Raw genomic sequence first — 20,143 nt, 5'->3', positions numbered from 1 at the left:
AATTCATTCCTGTTGTATTTGTTCATTCCTTTTGTTATTTAAAACATTTTTCAACCACTTAATATATTTTTTAAAAATACCTATCTAGGCAATATACAACATAAATCCAGTAAGCAACAGCTTTAAAAGAAAAAGGTAATATGAAACCAGTGAAACAGTAGTATGAATGCATATAAAAACAAAAACAGGAATTCAGGGAGTTTATACAAACAAAAACAGGGTCCAGTCTTAAGGGTCAGGGAAAGCATGGGTGAAAAGATACGTTTTACAAGATATCAAAAACAAATGATGGCTGCTGCTTCACGTATGGGAGCTGAGCTGAACACAACCCCTGAAATGACTTAAGTAATCTTTTGTCAAGCCTTCAAGATTAGCCATGAGGAGAGCCAAACTGCAAGAAAACACAAGTAATTAATATGCCCTCTGAAGTTCCACTGCTTAGGAAAATTGTCACATCTACTGACTGAACAGTCCTGGGACTTGGCTAGACTGCTAAACAAAAAGCGATGTACAGTGGTACCTCGGGTTACATACGCTTCAGGTTACAGACTCCGCTAACCCAGAAATAGTGCTTCAGGTTAAGAACTTTGCTTCAGCATGAGAACAGAAATCCTGGTCCGGCGGCGCGGCAGCAGCAGGAGGCCCCATTAGCTAAAGTGGTGCTTCAGGTTAAGAACAGTTTCAGGTTAAGTACGGACCTCCAGAACAAATTAAGTACTTAACCCGAGGTACCACTATATATATGTTGTATGTGCAATATAACATTGTGCCACCAGATGGCGATGTGGAGTCCCGTTTTTCTCTACTTGTTTTCCCTGTTTAAATTTACAAACACTTTAAACTGAAATGCTTCTTTGATGTGTCTAGAATCATAGAATCATAGAATCATAGAATCATAGAATCATAGAGTTGGAAGAGACCACAAGGGCCATCGAGTCCAACCCCCTGCCAAGCAGGAAACACCATCAGAGCACTCCTGACATATGGTTGTCAAGCCTCTGCTTAAAGACCTCCAAAGTAGGAGACTCCACCACACTCCTTGGCAGCAAATTCCACTGTCGAACAGCTCTCACTGTCAGGAAGTTCTTCCTAATGTTTAGGTGGAATCTTCTTTCTTGTAGTTTGGATCCATTGCTCCGTGTCCGCTTCTCCGTAGCAGCAGAAAACAACCTTTCTCCCTCCTCCATGTGACATCCTTTTATATATTTGAACATGGCTATCATATCACCCCTTAACCTCCTCTTCTCCAGGCTAAACATGCCCAGCTCCCTTAGCCGTTCCTCATAAGGCATCGTTTCCAGGCCTTTGACCATTTTGGTTGCCCTCCTCTGGACACGTTCCAGTTTGTCAGTGTCCTTCTTGAATTGTGGTGCCCAGAACTGGACACAGTACTCCAGGTGTGGTCTGACCAGAGCAGAATACAGTGGCACTATTACTTCCCTTGATCTAGATGCTATACTCCTATTGATGCAGCCCCGAATTGCATTGGCTTTTTTAGCTGCCGCGTCACACTGTTGGCTCATGTCAAGTTTGTGGTCAACCAAGACTCCTAGATCCTTTTCACATGTACTGCTCTCAAGCCAGGTGTCACCCATCTTGTATTTGTGCCTCTCATTTTTTTTGCCCAAGTGCAATACTTTACATTTCTCCCTGTTAAAATTCATCTTGTTTATTTTTGCCCAGTTCTCTAATCTGTCAAGGTCGTTTTGAAGTGTGATCCTGTCCTCTGGGGTGTTAGCCACCCCTCCCAGTTTGGTGTCATCTGCAAATTTGATCAGGATGCCCTTGATCCAGCCCAGGCCATAGGGAAATAGGAAGACAGCCCATTGGTTCATCTAGCTCAATATTGGCTACACTGGCAGGGGTGGGGACATTCCCAGCCCTAATTGGAGATGTCAGGGATTAAACCTGGCGCTAATGGATTCATAGCTTCCTTTCATACCCATTATGAATCTTCTTCCCTAACAAGTCTTGATGCTGTTGGTTCCTGGTTTTGAAAGAAGTGGCAATATATCTTAAATATTGGGAAATAATGAAGTTAGTCCATATGGGCAATAACAAACTCGGTCATATTCAGACTACACACAGTGAAATCTATAGACCTGTCAGTTGATTTCAATGGGCCTGCTACTATGACAAATGTTGGACCATCACCCTGTGGGTTTTGCAATGTGGCTTCCCACTCTGCAGTAGGACCCAAGGAGATTACAACGGCCTGGCTCCTTGTAGAAATGGCTTCTGAATTGTTTAGTGTGTGCACCAGCTGTTAGTTTTGACAGAGAGATGAATAGAGGCTACTGGAAGAGGATGCAGCTTAACTGGTCCCAGAACAGAAACATCTTTCTTCTAACTGCCTGAGGAACAACTGTAATATGTTTCATTCTCTGCCTGAATGGAATGCGGATCCTGGCTAAGACTATAATGGACTTTGTAGACATGTGTCTGTACATGTCTCCTCTTATTTCTTTTCTTAGTACAGTAACCTATACAAAAGTTAACTTTTATGAGAAAGGTCTGCAACCAGTCCGTGACAGGAGATGTCAACAAGTCTAAAGACTTGAGGTAAAATTTCACATGCAGAGTATAGAATTGAAATGTCACATTAAACTTTGGTAAAATTGATGTTGCCAACTGAAAAAATATTTGTGTTTCAGGTTTAATTTCATGTACCAAAATATGACATAATGCATTGAATCAGAGTAACTATCACTTCGGGGATCTTGTTGGTTTCCACTATCGAGTCTAATTCAGAAATCATTTATACAAACTGGACTTGTTTTTTTAAATGTCTTTCTTAGCCAGGTATTCAAACTAAGTTCAGACAGGTATTTCAGAATTTTTTAATTTTTATTTCAGAAATTCACCCCCCACACACATGTAGTAACTTTAAGGCTCTGTTACAAAGCAATGGCATTATTGCCGGCTGACAAGTCTTAAGGCCTCAAGCCCAAGTGAAGCTTCCTGGAGAGAGATCTAAATCTTTCATTCAGTCCTGGAGTCTATGAGGCATGGATCTCTGAGCACACTTCTCTGGTCTGGGAAGGGCAAGATGTATAGATCAAGTAATCTTTCTGAGGGAAGACCTTTATAACAGGAGCTGCTTGGTCTTTCTGGTCTGGACATTGTCACCTGCTCAGCTTCTGGATCTGATCTGGGAGTGAAGAGTGCTTCCAGGGTAGACTTCCTTTTTAATGAGGGGAGGACAGCCATAACCTATAGAACTGCATTATAAGAACATGAAGAACTTGGACTTGAGCTTACTTACCCCTCCTCCCTTCCATTCCTTTTTCCTCATGTGTCATGTATTTTTAGATTACAGACCTGAGGACAGGGACTACCTTGGTATGGATTTTTGTAAGCTGCTCTAAAAGCCTTTTCAGCTAAAGGATGCGGGTGGTGCTGTGGTCTAAATCACTGAGCCTCTTGGGCTTGTCGATTGGAAGGTTGGAGGTTCGAATCCACGCGACAGGGTGAGCTCCTGTTGCTCTGTCTCTGTTCCTGCCAACCTAGCAGTTCAAAAAGCACACCAGTGCAAGTAGATAAATAGGTACTAATGTGGCGGGAAGGTAAATGGCGTTTCTGTGCACTCTGGTTTCCATCACGGTGTCTCATTGTGCCAGAAGCCATTTAGTCATGCTGGTCACATGAACCAGAAAGCTGTCTGTGGACAAACGCCGGCTCCCTTGGCTTGAAAAGTGAGATGGGTGCCAAACCCCAGAGTCGTCTTTGACTGTACTTAACCATCGAGGGGTCCTTTACCTTTTCACCTTTTCCTATAAGGAAATGCCACAAATAAATAAATAAAGAGAGGTGTGGGGGTAAAACATATACCCTGCTTTTCTATGGCAATCTTGACTCAACACAGCTGTGTGTGTATTGTGAACTGCCCCGAGACCTGGGGGTATATGGTGGTATACAAATTTAATAAAACAACAGCAGCAGTGGCAACAACAACAACAATAGATAGCAGATAGATACTGTATCAGAAAGAAGCCTCCTTACCGTAAGGGTATTACACTTAGACTATCAAAAGGAAATAGCATATTTAAAGCACAAAATGTATTGATCAGAAATGCATCAGAGAGATGTGTGGTGGTTGTTTTTTGTGTATTTCAGAAACATGCAATTTAATATTGCCTGCCTTCCCTCTCCTCGCTCTCAATTATCCCCACTTAGTTCATTCTCCTCAGGAAGTGGATTGCATAAAACATTAATGGACTCTGTCTGCCCGGTCTATGATCGCTCAGCCTCTTCTAACAACAGATGTTATTACAACTACTCTCCCTCCCACATTGCTTTTGTCAGTGTCACTAACAGTGAAACCAAATCAGCTTTTTCCTAGAGCAGCTGATTGATTGCTTCTCCTGCGACTTCTCTCTCTCTCTCTCTCTCTCTCTCTCTCTCTTTCATCTAGCGACTTGCTCTGGGACACTACAGGCAGTTTCTTCTGCACTTTGAAAATAATCAATGGCAATTTTTTGAAGGAGGAGGAGGAGGGTAGGGGGAAGAAACATGCTGGAAGAGAGAACATTGTCCCCGGAGAGTACAGAGGAGGTGGGACAGTTAGTGAGCATAGCCCAGGGCCCAAGTTCCCTTCCTCGGGTCACTTTTAATGCTCCAGAGAAACCAGAAGAGGAAACGTCCCACAGAAGGCTGGGCAAATTAACAATCAAGTATAACCGAAAAGATCTTCAGAGATGGCTAGATCTGGAGGAGTGGATTGATGCCCAGTTGCAAGAGCTGTATCAGTACCAGGTGGGTAACTATTTGACTGGATAAAGACATCACACATAAGCCCAAAGAATTTTACCTATGCCAGGACTGTCTGTAGCACAATGTATGGCTTGGAATGGAATGGACATCTGTTTTGGTGAGAAAGGAATGTTATTCACTATCACACTCATTAACTTGTTAAATTCTCCCATTCTGCATGAGATTACTGTGTGAGATTAGACTGGGGCTTAGTGGTAGAGCCACAAAGCGTCTGCCTGGAAAGGATCAGCTCATCCAACTCTCTACCCTGAGGCAAAGACATCTTATATCCAAAAAGCATTCCTGGCAGACACCTTTCTGCTCTTACCTTGGAAATTTCCAAGCAGGACACCTCACAACCTTAAGTAGCTTTTTCAGTTGTGGGAATGATCAGGAAGTTTGTCCTAATCTTGAATTTAAATCTACTTCCTGCAACTAAAAGCCGTTGTTTGTTGTCCTGAATGCAAGTTGAAAGAATGGGTGACTGTTTCCCTTTTATTTTCCAATATCTCTAAAAATGTTTGGAGCATGTCTGGGTACCTTGCAGAATTTCTGGATATTTTAGACTGGCCTCAAATGATTTGCTTTTTTATTTAGGGCAGCCTTCCCCAGTTTAGTGCCCTCCCATCATCCCTGACCATTGTCCTGATGGCGGGGGCTGCTGGGAACCTGAATCTAAAACATCCAGGGTGGGGAAGGTTGACTTTGATTGGCATCTGTCTGTCTCAGGAGACAATGAAGGGGTTTGCCTTGGGTGTATGTGTGAAGTCAAACTGTTGGGAAGTTACAGCACCTGTTGGGTCTGTAGAGACCAATGCAGGAGAGACATGCTTTGTTGTAGCGGGGGCAGATGAAGGCCTCAAGTTGTGCTGTTGCAGATGCACCATGGCTTTTCTTCTCCCAGTGGTCATTCCTCCTCAGGTCATTGCTATGGATACACAACTTGACTGCATGTCTCCAGACACTGTGCTTGTCTACAAAAGATTCCCACACAGCAGGGTCGATGTTGCCAACCTCAGGTCACATTTGCAGACATTTTTGTTACGCATAATTGATTTATGGCATGTGTGTCCTGCCCAATTTGCAAGGGCATTTTAATTTCACAACATCCCTTTGTGGAGATGATCAGCTGGGAGAGATTGAGAAATCTGTCCATAGTCATCCCAATGAGCTTTGTAGCATGAACTTGAATAAATGTTTTCCATTTCCAAACTCACCTTGAACCATTTAATCCACATTTAGTCTCTGTGGCTACTTTCACACTGGGCATTTTCTGTAGAACACCTACCATCTGTTCACTCACTTTTATGGGGAATCTGTGTGATGCCATTGTCAAAACATCCTCCCATGATGATCTTCTTCAACTTCCATCCTTTTCCAAAGCTCAGTTTCCTAAGAGGTAGATGAGCTATCATGCGGCTGCTTATTAGGTTGTTGGGCAAGTTATGGATTGGATTGTATAGATTGCTCTAACAATTTCCTTCCCTATGATCCATCTCTCCTATCTATGAATCAGATATATTACTTTAACCCTTCCCTTCTCAAATAGCATTGCATTTATGTCCATTTCTATTCTGCTCTCCCCATACATCACACCAAAGGGGGGTAACTATGATCAAGACTGCAGCAAGTGGAGGAAGGGGGGGCATTTAACCCTTTCCTCCATGCCCTTGCTGAAGTGAGAATTCTCTTCCTCCCCATGGACACTTGAGACTTGAAGGCACTGTCTAGTAGTCACAAGCCAAGCAGAGAGCATCCAGGACCTTGGAGAGCTCCAAAAAGCCCCCCTCTAAAACAGCCACAAGAGCAGCTGTTGCAGCAGGGAGCTATAGCCAATTGAAGCCTTATATAGGCTTTGTTGTTGTTTAGTCATTTAGTCTAACCAAGCCTAAAGTGTGGCAGATTCCACTGCCCTGGAAGAGCTCATCTGCTGGTTAAAGGTCCCTTGCCTTATTTTGTAGTCTCTGGGTTCTACAAGGCTTGAGAGACAGAAGTAATGCAGGGGACTCGCTCTTTAAGTCAGAGGATGGTGGCAGGACTGCGCCTGCTAGCCCTGCGTTAAGGCACTGTTTGTTCTTCCTCTAATCAGTAGCTTGAACTTCATCTGAACAATGCACTGCAAGGTTCCCAGGTCATGGGTCATGACACCTCAGCATTCGAGGCTGTTTTTCTTGGGGGGGGGGTGCCTACCCACCTGGGTACACGTTGAATCCTAAAGACAATAAGTCTGAAAACAGAGTTGCTATTCCGCTTGCAGCCTAAAGCAGGACAGCAATTATTGTGTCCTGATTAATTATCCACACCTGGAAACACCTGAGATCTTTACCTATGTTTGTAGAGTCCTCTTCCATCTTGTCAGCTCTTGGACTATGGAACTTAAAACTCAACATAATACTCTAAATGAGGTCTCAGCAGGGTCCCTCAATAGCACTACTAAATTTCTAAGTTCAGAAGTAAAGGTAAAGGTAAAGGTACCCCTGCCCGAACGGGCCAGTCTTGACAGACTCTGGGGTTTGTGCGCCCATCTCACTCAAGAGGCCGGGGGCCAGCGCTGTCCGGAGACACTTCCGGGTCACGTGGCCAGCGTGACAAAGCTGCATCTGGCGAGCCAGCGCAGCACATGGAACGCCGTTTACCTTCCCGCTGGTAAGCGGTACCTATTTATCTACTTGCACCCGGGGGTGCTTTCGAACTGCTAGGTTGGCAGGCGCTGGGACCGAGCAACGGGAGCGCACCCCGCCGCGGGGATTCGAACCGCCGACCTTTCGATCGGCAAGCCCTAGGCGCTGAGGCTTTTACCCACAGCGCCACCCGCGTCCCTAAGTTCAGAAGACCATTCAGTAATTTGATTGTACCTAAAATAAGGTTGTTTGTTTTCATGAAATGCATGCACCACTTGATTGTATTTTTTTACCAACTTTTAAATATACAAAAAGCTAAACTATTAAAACAGATTAAAATTCACACCAGCATTTCTAAGCATCTGAGTAGGCTTGCCTAAACAATGTTTTTAACAAGTGCCAAGAAGAATATAGTGAAGATAGCTGCTTGATAGCAATTGGCAGTGAGTTCCAAAGTGTAGATGCTGACACACTATTGTGTTCTTATAAAGGCTGAATGAGTGTTATGTGTCATCTGTAATATTGCCAATTCTGCCAATCGAGGTGGAATTAGCTGATTGGGATCCTTTGCGGGGGATGAAGGAGGTTGAGGGAGCGTATTAACAAACAAACTAATTGTGGGCTATCTTTCACAATTTGGGTCATTGAGAAGAGTATTTCAAGCCTGTTTCTGTACAGGCAGCATGTAAAAGCCCTGCCCTCTTATCTCCATTCCAAAGGTTGTTTTCCCGACACAGTTTTGCTGATGCTTTACTTTCCAGCAGCCTAATCCCTGCTTCTCAAAGGCAGGTAAAGGTGAGGATATTATTCAACCTTATTGAAAGGAGGTTGTTAAGTAATAAAGAAAGACATTTGCTGACCTGTCTGTGTAATATAGAACTGAAATATGACTGTGTGCATGTGTCACTGGCGGAGGTCCTGGAAAGATGGAGGAGGCAACTATTTGAAATTTGCTTCAATCAATCAAATTTATGTATATATAACATTTACCTTCAGAGTAGCAATGGGTGGGCCTGATGAAGAAACAAAAACTGAAGGTGTTAGTGCCTCATTAAGTGTGCACACACATACACTTGAATGAAACTGAATCACCCTACCTGGGTAGCAGTCCTATATGAGATGCTACAGTATTTATTATCGTCACCAAATCCATAGTAATAATTCATTACAGCTAGGTGGAAATGAGAGGTTTGGGGTAGATTTTTTTTCAGGGGATAAACAGCATAGGGAAACCCCCTCACCCCACAATCCTGATTCAGATTGGGGTCCTCCTGCAGCTGCTAAGAAAGGTGTGGTTAGTTAAGAGCTCACAATTTAAAAAATGTGCTTAAAGTCACGTCTCATTGACACTTGTTAGGCCACTGGAGCTGTTGGAGCGTGGCAGGAGGCTCTTGATTGGCAGGTGCAAGTATCTGATCAAACAGAGTGCCAGGCACTAGCTAAAGAAAGATTCTGCCTGGGGACGTAACAGGAGTGGTTCTGCCTGAATAAACAGAGCTATGCCTGGCCGGGGGCCAGTTGGCCAGCTTCAACCAGACTGGTAGACATGGTGGAGCTGGAGAAGCTCAGGCAGGATGGTGGTGGCATCTGATTAGAGACTGAGGTGGGGAGGAAAGAGATGATGGTTCCAGTGCCTTCTAAAAGCAATAGAGAAGGGGGCAACCCCAAAACATGAAGAGCAGCGCCTGTGTAATTTGAGCATTGGTGATTCTGCTCCAGTTGCAGGAGGAGACAGAAGCCACCGCCGCTCCAGAGCCAGAAATCGACATTGAGGATCTTCTTGACGTCTCTAACGAGGAGCAGAAATCTAAACTGCAGGTTGGACAGAGGCACCTTTAACTGCCTATTTAGACGGTTTGTGGGGGACCAAAGGGGCCTTTTCCAGCGTTGCAATGTTAGTCATCATGAAAGGAGGTTCTCTGTGAGCTGTTGAACACAGCGTGACTCAATGAGGCAAAACCATCTGCCCCGTTTTTTTGATGTGGTGCCTGAGAACGGAGTCCTCCACAACTAAATAACTGGAATTGCAGGGCAGGGTGGCATGAGGTGCAAGCTCTGTGTACCATTTTTGCATGTGGTTGAATTCTGAGATTGATTCAAAGCAGGCAGGACATTTCAGACTTGGGAGTGTTTTGAGAGACTGTCCATAAAGTACATCAGTTTTCAACATATGAGTCTGCTTAATACAGAGTCAGATGATTGGCTCATGTGGCCCAGTGTGGTATACAGTGGTACCTCTAGATACAAATGGGATCCGTTCCGGAGCCCCGTTCACATCTGGAGATAAACGTAACTAGCGACGGCACGTCTGCGCGCACGCATCGCTTTTCGCCACTTCTGCGTATGATGTCATTTTGAGCATCTGCGCGAGCGGCGAAACCCAGAAGTAACGCGCTCCATTACTTCTGGGTTGCCGAGGAGCGCAACTCGAACGCGCTAAACTTGAAGCATATTTAACCTGATGTATGACTGTACTCCTATTGCAGATAAGCGAAAGGCCATGGTTCAGTGCAATAGCATTTGCTTTGCATACAGAAAGTCCCAGGGTCAATCCCCAGTATTTCCAGTTAGGGCTGGGAGAGGCCCCTGCCTGAAACCCTGGAGAACTGCCAATCAGGATAGACTATACTGAGCTAGTTGGACCAATCATCTGACTCGCTATAAGGAAGCTTCCTGTGTTCTTTTGGCTGCCAACCAAAGAGATTTTGCTTCCTTGTCCCTGGGGGTAAAATGCAGAGGGAGATATATAGAGATATATAATTCAAATACATGCATAAATGTTTTATCTTATCTTGTAGGAAATTCTTCAGGAGTGTTCCAGACCTACAGAGGTGAGCATAGAGCAAGGCAACTGTCAGTGCTTTTTTTTAATTTTTCCAGGAAGTAATCAAGTGTACGCAGTACCAGGACCTTTTTTGTTGTTGTTAAAAATTGTGGCACTTACTCTAACAACTTCATGGTGAGTACTGGCACCTATTTTTCTAGAAGAAGAAAAAAGCACTGGTGGTGCTTTAATATCACAGTGTGTGCTCTAGGAACAGCTGAACAGCCAGTTCTACAGATGTTTTGAAGCTATGTTTAGTGTGCATTGCTCATGCTTTCATTTTTCAGCCATACTTACACAGGTATAAATTATTTTATCCCAAACGGTTTGTGGCTCAACCAAGAGGTTTGGAGAATGCCAAAATTTGGATAAACAGGAGTGCAGTTTTATTTTCTCCAAATAGCACAAAACTACTAGGGTTGAATGTGGTGGGTGGCCAAGATGGAAGTTCTACTTCTAAATATATTTGTTTTGAATGCAGTAGAGCCAAACTCACTTAGGAAGGCCTGTAGCTCAGTGGTAGAAGGTCTCAGGTTCATTTCCTACCATCTCCAGATAGGTCTGGATATGTCCCCCTGTGCGAAAGCCTGGAGAGCTATGGCCAGCCAGAATAGACAATGGTGAACTAGATGGACAATGGCCTGACATGCTATAAGGCAGCTTTCCCATGTTCAAACTGTATGCTACTCTTAAGGTGCAGCTATGTATCAAGTCTCATTTTCCTTAACTACAAGCATATGGGAAAGAAATTATTACAGGGAAGTTAGTGGGGGCTTATTTCTTCCCTCTCCAGTGCAATCGGAGCCAAAATTGGCTTCCTTGTGCAGCTAAAATGCTTAAGGGAAAAAATTCCCATTGATAGCAATGGTAAGTTTTCTTTAGTATTAGATGCTGGAGGGGGAGGATGATTTTGGCTCTGATCACACAAGGGATGTTCAACTTTCCTTGCAAGGATCACACACACACACCCTACACTTGTACTTAAGAAAGGGAAGACTTGATAAGGTTTAATATCAGGCAGACATCAGTTTGGCCCTAAGAGAACTACTCAGTTCTCATGACATTCATTCCTCTTCCTTCTAGCGTTGGTTCATCCATGGAGTCACTATCATCAACTTTCCCTTCAAGGTTAACACCCATCCCTCATGCAGAGAGCTGCACATGAGCTAGGCCACTGTGTTGTTATGCAAAGGACACCACTCGTTTTCATTCATTTCAATCGGTCTACTCAGAGAAAATTACTTGCATACCACCACCCTGTGATTATGTTTGGAAGGGAAATCAATCGGGTTATCTATTGAAATAGGACTCTGAACTATATTGTGTGCTACAGCTGAAGGAGGCAAGATTTTCCTTCTCCACAACTAGTGGCGGTTGAACTTCTTGACTCACCATTGCTGATCTCCATGGTAACTTGACCAATCCTTGTAGAAGTTGTTCAAAGGTGACTACACAACAAGCAGGGTTGGTGAATGATTTACTTGTGAACAATAAGAGAGCACTCAGATGTGTCTGGGTAGAAAGGGAAACCCACCAATAACGGTGCTAGCTTGAAGGATGACAAGAGGTAACACACAAAGTCCATCACTCGGTACAATTGGAGGTGTGCAAAATAGTCACCACCTGTCCGGCTAGTGGGGTATAAGCACATGGAAGGCGGCTTCTAGATGTGTAACTCAAGCGGGATGAAGGGCAATATGTGATCTAGCCTCAGGACTGCGTCCCTCTCATTCTGTTAGAAAATAGCGCAGTAATCTTCAGTTACTAAAGGGCAAGTGGAGGCTTACATGGCTGAATTGTACCTGCAGCAGGGTTTGGTGGAAGGCCAGGATATGCATTTAACAAATAAATGAACAAATACATGTTCCTCCAGACAAAAAAAAAAGGCCAAAAAAATTGAGTGTCAGGAAATAGGCTAAGCTAGAATGCTTCTTCCTGACATACCCATTTTCTAAGCAGGAGCTATTTTCGTGTAGATGAGTATTCAGACATAAGAGTTGCCACCTGCAGTCTGAAGTGGTACAGTCCAGAACCTCACTTGCTGTGCTTTTGGTATGCATGACTTACATTTAATTTGCTTGATCAGCCGAGTCTCTCCATTCTACTTGCACTCCGGGGTAGAATGGTTGAAGTCCCCCAAGAATAGATTTCAATTTATATTTATAAATTGGTTGGCATTTCGTTTATATTTAAATAAATCCCCTTATGGTGATCTTAGCAGATAGGGGGGGAGAAGAATCTGTCTTGTAGTTGATCTTGTTTTTTAAAAATACATGGCGATTCTTCTCCCCCGTCTGCTAAGATCTCCATTGCATGAATGGCTTTTCACAAAGTGCATAGCAAGTATGGGGACCCCAGTCCAGACTGGAACCCTGGTACTGATGGGAGAGGGCCTTTAACCTTTTGCTCCTGCTGCAGTCCTGATCCAGCCTGGAGCAAGGGAAGAGGGGAGGGGACGAGACCTGGGTGTCAGCGCTATATGTCTTCATTTGGCCTGGAGAACCGGTGTGAACTAAAAACTGCTTTGTAGGGTAACAGAGAGGAGGAAGGCCTACCATCTGCATTAAAAGAACAGCTCCATTGGTGTGAACGGGAGCTTCTATTCCAATGCAAAAAGTGGGTCTGGGGACATAGATCCACACTGGAACTGCAATGTGGGCCACGCCAAGATCCCCATCCAGACTGGGGGCCCTGCACTTGCTATTTACTTACTTAACAAAATAACTTTGCAATTGGTAATGGCGCAAAATGACGTTTTGTCTCCTTGTGCCCCAAAGCCACCGTGTCAAACAGGCTGGCCTCAGGCCAGCGAGGGTCAGGGCTTCTGAATCTTTAATAGCTTGAAAGAAGGCGTTTCAGCAAGTCTGTCATGTCAACTCCAGGCTCATCCTGAGGCATCCAATCATAGCCTGCATTTTTATCAAGGCTTATAGTTTGATTGGGGTCTGTATTTTAAAATGAGCTTAAAGATTTTCAAATGTTTTAGAAGTACTTTGGCAAGATGTTTATCCTCCTGGACAAGGGGGCCCCCTGATTTATAGCAGAAAACAATTCTCAAAGTCAAAAAGGGAATCACAGGCTGAGACCAAGGTTACACTGACCCTACATAATTAATAGTTGGTAAACAGTAAAATAAAACCATGTGCCTTAAACTTGAGCCATATCTTTCTAAGGTTAAAGGCCAAGAGTAAATGGAAAAGAAAACAACTGGCTGAGAAGGGAAGTGTAAATAGAAGAAGAGGCTATTATTTTGAGGCTGTAAACTGGTCCATCCTTTCCTTTGAGAAGGTTTATTCTTCTAAAAAGCTATCTATGATAATGTATGAAATATACTAGCTTAAATGTAATTATGCAAAGGATCTAGAAATAAATAAATGTTAAATTCTTATTTCATAGAGTCATATTGCTGTAGGAGACCAGAGGGGCAAACGAGCCCAGCCCCCTGCCAGACAGGAGACGCCATCAAGCACTCCTGATATATGGTTGTCAGGCCATTGTTTAAAGACCTCCAAAAAGGAGATCTTTCATTGATGATGCATGAGAATGTGAACCCAAGATCCCTGACATCTGTCTAAGATAAAAAATTTAAAACTATTAACCATCTGTTTTGGAGGGCAATGGGGCAAGGAGGGCAAGAGGTGAGCTGGTAATTAAGGTTCCTTGTTGAGACAAATGTAAGATATATGACTACTTATTTGTCATTTATAGATAGAAGAATATATAGCTTTTTGTATCCCATAAAAGGCAATAGGAAATGGGTGTATCTTTTAGGATTGGTTATAGCAATCAGCCAATAGGAAATTCAACCAGGCTGATTGGACAGAGGCAGCCAAAGGAGGAGCAAGGGGCCTGGGCTGAGGGAATATAAGTGCTGGCCATAATGGCAGGAGCCCAGGCCAGAGCTTGGTAACCATATACCACTGTGCCTCTCATTTATTTGTCTGACAAATAAATTATTATTTTAATTTCTCTATTGCTGCGTTGAATATTTCATTCCAGCTAAGTGTTAACCACAAGCAGGGTGCTACAATCCAGACTTCTTTTTGTGCTGCATTTCTAGGAACAGACCTGTGCCTTAAAGTGTCTAAGGGCTTTTGCAGTGAAAACTCGCTCTTTGCCTCTGAATCAGAGCAAATGGCAATCTGCAGAAAACTCAAATTGCTGTTTGTTCCGAGCTAGTTAAGGAAGCTACACCCACCAAGTTTCCTCTTCTACACAGCTACTGCACCATTGTTTATTTGCATGCCACTTATCCATGGAAAACCATACCCAAAGCAGCTCATATCAAAGTTTACATAAGTTAATTCACTAGCAATTATACGGCATAACAAAATGTAAATAGTCATATAAGCAATATGCCAATGAAAACATCTCATTATAATGAAACTATAATAAAATTAAACAATCTGCTGGTAATTCCTAATAAAGGCCTAGCAATAAAAATACAAGAACATAACAGCACAACTTCTCAGCCACAGCAACAACCCTAAACAAAACTCTACCCTGATTGCCTGAAAACCTTAATCTTACCCTATTTTAGCCCAGAGGGGGGTGGTCTTTTAATTATGGCTTAAAAAGGTAAAGGTAAAGGTACCCGTGCCCGTACAGGCCAGTCATGACCGACTCTAGGGTTGTGTGCCCATCTCACTTAAGAGGCCGGGGGCCAGCGCTGTCCGCAGACACTTCCGGGTCACGTGGCCAGCGTGACGAAGCTGCTCTAGCGAGCCGGCACCAGCACAGCACATGGATTATGGCTTAATTAATTAATTAATTAATTATGGCTTAGCTGCTTCTTAATGCTTTGCAAGAGGAGCATGCCAGGAGGTTGTAAAGATCCAGCTACTTTTAATTTGGTGGAGGGTGAGTTAACTTTATGAATTAAAACCTTGTTTTAATGGATTTTGATTCAGGACTTTGTTACAGAACTGCTCGATCGATTGAAAGGTCTCAGGAGAATGGCCAACAATCAAAAGAAATGAACCGCGATGACAAAAACCTGTAACACAAAATGCATCATCCCATGGAAGAGAATTATTAGAAGACACAGGGATGGAATTCCAGCGCTGCCTGATATCGTACACGTCAGATTCCAAAGCATCCATCTTCATTCGCCCCTTGGATTTCTATCTGCAAGCAGTAGCTTGTTTGCGGGGAGGAGAGGCCATAGCTCAGGAGGCAGATCAGATGCATTGCTGGTCAAAGCTCCCAGGTTCAGTTCCTGACATCTCCATTTGAAAAACACTTATGGAGCAGGGCTGGGAAAGATCTCTGCTCAAAGCTCCGGAGAGGTAACATGGAACTAGACATGCCAATGCTCAGACTGTTAGAATCAAGCTAGGTCTTTAAGAACAGGGACAGGGAGTCTGTGTCTCCCCAGATGTTGCTGGATTTCAGCCCCCATTGAATCCTCCCAGTGTGGCCTTTGCTCAAGGGTGCTGGAGAGCAGGGTGGGGAGGGAACAGCTGTTATGGGAGGGAAGCATCTCTTTCCTCTTTGCATTAAATCAGGGAGGGGAACCTTTGGTCCGGCAGATGTTGCTGGGCTCCCATCTTAGCTTGAGCCAGCATGAAAACCAGAGGGCCACCAGATCGTTGTTATTATAATTAAATGTGTATACTGCCCTTCATCTGAAGATCACAGGGCAGCTCACAACATAAAAATACAAACATGAAATACGTAAATCCCTTGTTGCCCTCCACCCATTGTGTCATGTTTTTGAGGGATGGGGAACCTGGGGCTCTTGTTGTTGGACTCCGGCTTCCATCATCCCTGACGCTGGCAGGGTTTGGTGGGAGTCAGAAGACAGCAACAGCAGATTCTTTGCCCCTGAATTAGAGCATGGGGGACAGGACAAGTCCCTCAAGCGGTACAGGTTATCTGTTTGTATGATGGCATTTGCAAGGAATAATAATTTTCAGTTGAATATTTTTGTGCTTCTTAATATGAATGTATGCACCAGACATTTAAAGCACACAGTTTCCTCATAAATCCTGGGAACTGTATTTTGTAAGGGTAGTGGAAATTGTAGCTCTGTGAGGGGCATTCTACAGTTCCCTGGATCTTTTTTGGATTTAAAAATGTATTATAAATGTATGGTGTGTGCATAGCCTAAGAGAAGCATTTATTAGAATTTATCAGACTCCCCAGTTTTCATTGACATCACCTCTGAGATCAGTCTTTAAAAACATTTTTCCTGCCTAAAGTGATTTCCAGCTTTTACTTCCATCAACGACAAAGCTGATAAGGTAAGGCACAGGAAACAGAGTCATACAGTGAAGAATGACATCCTTGATGGGGGTTTACAATTGGTGCATCCTATCTTTGTTACATACCTACACACCATTCAAAATGCAGAAAGCTGACAGAATGCCAAAAATGGGAAGCAGGGAAGTCAAGTTTTCAGTGACTGAAAGAGGGGAAGAAGTTGGACATGGGAAAGTGGATTTAGCTCAGCCCTTGATTATTTCTCTCTTTCATGGATAAATGCTCTTAGGGAATTGCACGCGGCTTAGAATCCAAAAATACCGAGGCATGGGAGTTTCTAGCAGCTAAACATGAAGGAGGTGGGAGATGAAATACCTGAACTGCTGCAGATCTGTGAGTTTTCTTGAGTAACGCATGTCCATTCATGTAATTACAAGGTGGGGTTTCCTGTCCTTTTTATTTCCTATTCTGAGGAATACACACTGGTGACTAAGGCAATGTTGAGATCGTTCATTCTTCTGAGCAATGGGAATGACTTCACCAAAAGATCTGTGCTCTTTCAGGCACCAGGGCTGCATCCATAGCAAAATAAATGTGTTCACTGTTGCTTTTTTCCCCTTTCAAATATTGTGTTTCAGCACAAACACCTCAAGCATGTGATAGTTTGGGATGCATAAGGAGTTAACAAAAATGTATTTTTGCCTTTCATTTCAATCGCTTTGTACAATGTCTTTGTCATCATCATCCTCATGTTTAAGAGGTACACTTTCTATGGCCTCGGTGTGGTCTTTCCAATGTCACAATTCCCATGCCCCCATCTCCAGGGGGATTTCACTTGCCACATTGTGAATGGAGGTGACTGTATAATGCTTGGTAGCTAATCTGTGGCATGGGTGCTGTAAATGGCACAAGGAACACAGGTCTGTGCCATTCCTGGACCAGAGCAAGCGGGTCTCTGGGCAGTGGTGGATTTAGGGGAGCGTGACCAGCTTGCCCCCACTGGGCTGCAGGGCCCCCCACAACTATGACTTCGAACAGATGAGAGACAGGGGGCACCGCTGAAATTTGAAAGCCCAAAGTCTGCCACTGTTGTGGCAGAAAGCTTGGACTATGTGCCTGCCTCTCTCACCTGCCTTGAGATCTAGAGCTTGGTCTCATATCTCTGTCTACTGGACTACACATATAGTTTGGGTTTCAGGCCAATTTCTCTGTCTGTCTGCAAGAGATCCATTGTTAGGTTACTTCTGAAACTGAAACACGCCATGGATAGTGTAAGAGGAGAGCAGCATGTACAGTGGTACCTTGGTTTTCGAGCAGCTTAGTTCCCGAATGTCGCAAACCCAGAAGTGACTGTTCCAGTTTGTGAACTATTTTTGGAAGTCAAACATCCAACAGGGCTACCGCGGCTTCTGAGCAGAAGCTGCAATTTGGTTTTTGAATGTTTTGGAAGTTGAGCACACTTCTGGAACGGATTCTGTTCGACTTCCAAGGTACGACTGTACTGCACTGCAACATGCTTCCAGGCAACGTCTTCTGCTCGCACACTATGCTCACATGCATTACAAACACACCACCTGAAGGAAAACACTCATTTCACCATTCTTCAAACCGCCTGGCTAGCTCAGCCCTCCTAACAAACTGATCAAAGTGCACTGAGCCTCATATTAGAAATGTTGTGTCTGTTTCCCTCCCTTTCCTACATGCATTTTCTTTGCAGTACTTGCTGGGCAAGTTGCTCAAGTCCATAAAACACACTCGAGAACGGCAAACAACAAACACAAAGGGTCAAACTGAGGTTGAAGAAGAAATTATATTTGTGGAAAAATACAGCATCAAGGAACTAAAACCGATGCTTCCCTCTCCAGCAGGCAGTTTCATGCATCTTTTTGCATGAATGCGTTTAAGCACAACATGCCACAGAAGGCATTGTAAAGAAAGCCTGTTACTGACTTCAGAATTTGTCGGAACTGAAATCTCTGTGGGGAGAAAGTGATTACGTGCTTCTGGGCCAGTTCGCATTCCCCACCCTGCTCTATAGCTGTCTTGGTTCAATCCCCTTTCCTTCCCTTTCAGCAGATAGTCTGAAAAAAAGGACACACACACACAAAGACCAACATGAAGAAAGCTTCGATCCAAGGGCAGGGCCCATAGTGGTTAAAAATAAAACCTGGCAGACTGGTTACTGAAACAATTCAAGGGAGAATAAGCTGGATGTCAAATAGATTGTCACCTCTGAGCAGGCAGACTGCTCCTCCCTTTTCCCCCATCCTGTCTTCTTCAACACGGTCCAAATATGCTAACCACAAACACAGCAGCAAAAATTGCTCTGTCTGAAACCTGCTGTCCATACTAAGCAAATCCGAGCTGACAGTGCATGACTAGACACTACAACTATAAATGTTGTGGTTCAGCTACTAAGCGTTTCTATGAAAGTGAGACTGCCTTCAAAATTCTTATCCTGCCCCCTAACAGCCATCCAGCCCCCATGATTATGCATCTGGATTCTGCATCAGGCACACTTCTGCTTCACTGTAGACATAATGCTAATATGGGATGCTGATCCTTTTTAGGGGAAACCATGACATTCAAGCCTCTGCAGCCACAGACCTCTGAGTGGGGCAGTCCATCCCAAATTACTGAATGCACAACACCTGGTGGATACAAGCCACGCATCTGAGCATTGGGGGGGGGGGTTATGCTAAAGTGCTTCCCTTTATTTCAACCCATCTTCCTGTTAAAACACTATTTGTTTTCTCTTTGGGCGGTGTCCAGATCCGATGATGGACATGTTACTCTAGCACTAGTCATTGTCCGGGTATTACTTGCTCTATTCAGAGTAATTACCACCATTCACACTGAAAGGAAATGGTCTGTACGTGCTTCTTTGTCAGCTCACACCTGCCCATCCAGACTCCTGCCAAGTGCCTGGCTTCCCAGGTAGACTGCCCTTCTGTTCACTCTAGATGGAAACACGCAGAAAAGGCCACCAATCCACCCAAGAGTGTGTTGCAATTGCAAACCAGCTGCTACAGAACATAGCTTTATGCCCAACCTCCTCTGGCTATTTAAATTGTTTAGAGAGATTCATCAGGAACCCATGCCCACCCAGCTATGAATTTTTACCGCCTTCAGTTCAGACATGCAGAGTCCTTCAGTCACCTTGGTTCACATGTCCGAGAATGCCATTTCCTTGAGTTGGAGGAAAGCAGAAGATCTGGACACCAGTAAGAGCCAATGAAGAACATTGCTTCGCATCCAGTGGCGCCATCCCGTTCACAAAAGGACTTCCACAATGGAACTTCCCTTTTCTCTCCTGTTCTGGGGGTTTGCCAATGCTGGCAGTTCCCTCACTGCAAGCAGCAGGGAACCAGGCATAGGGCCTTCTCTGTAGTGGCACCCGCCCTGTGGAACGCCCTCCCATCAGATGTCAAGGAAATAAACAACTATCTGACTTTTAGAAGACATCTGAAGGCAGCCCTTTTTAGGGAAGCTTTTAATGACTGGTGTTTTACAGTGTTTTTAATATTTTGTTGGAAGCTGCCCAGAGTGGCTGGGGAAACCCAGCCAGATGGGCAGGATATAAATAATAAATTATTATATTATTATTACTGCGACATGGGGAAATGAGAGGGAGGGGAAGTTCCACTGCAAAAGTCCTTGCAGGATGACTTCATTGGATGCAACCCCATTGTTTATAATTTCATTTACCTCACCACTTGGATTTTTCACTTCAGATGCCAAA

At 44.0% G+C, this 20,143-nt stretch overlaps 2 protein-coding genes across 4 annotated transcripts in view; both read left to right on the top strand.

Moving 5' to 3' along the window:
• The window catches only part of RMDN3 (regulator of microtubule dynamics 3), a 276,642-nt gene that overhangs the window by 159,151 nt on the left and 97,348 nt on the right, over positions 1-20,143 (top strand). The gene's annotated exons all lie outside the window — the stretch shown is intronic.
• Positions 4,001-19,937, top strand: PPP1R14D (protein phosphatase 1 regulatory inhibitor subunit 14D). Of its 3 annotated transcripts, XR_014224281.1 has the most exons (5): positions 4,001-4,755; positions 9,093-9,191; positions 10,172-10,204; positions 12,157-12,249; positions 15,108-19,937. XR_014224281.1 is itself a non-coding variant. In XM_082241373.1 (4 exons), the coding sequence occupies exons 1-4, from the start codon at positions 4,513-4,515 to the stop codon at positions 15,136-15,138; spliced, it is 393 nt and encodes a 130-aa protein (XP_082097499.1). In that variant the 5' UTR covers positions 4,004-4,512; the 3' UTR covers positions 15,139-19,937. The 3 variants fall into 3 exon arrangements, 2 of the variants coding, with proteins under 2 accessions (XP_082097499.1, XP_082097498.1); XM_082241373.1 differs by lacking the exon at positions 12,157-12,249 and having other exon boundaries at positions 4,004-4,755; positions 15,121-19,937; XM_082241372.1 differs by lacking the exon at positions 12,157-12,249 and having other exon boundaries at positions 4,009-4,755.

Source organism: Podarcis vaucheri, assembly GCF_965113315.1.
Source record: "Podarcis vaucheri genome assembly, chromosome: 1".
NCBI lineage: Eukaryota > Metazoa > Chordata > Lepidosauria > Squamata > Lacertidae > Podarcis > Podarcis vaucheri.
Note: the sequence above shows the minus strand (reverse complement) of the source record. Positions and strands in the feature narration are given on the sequence as shown.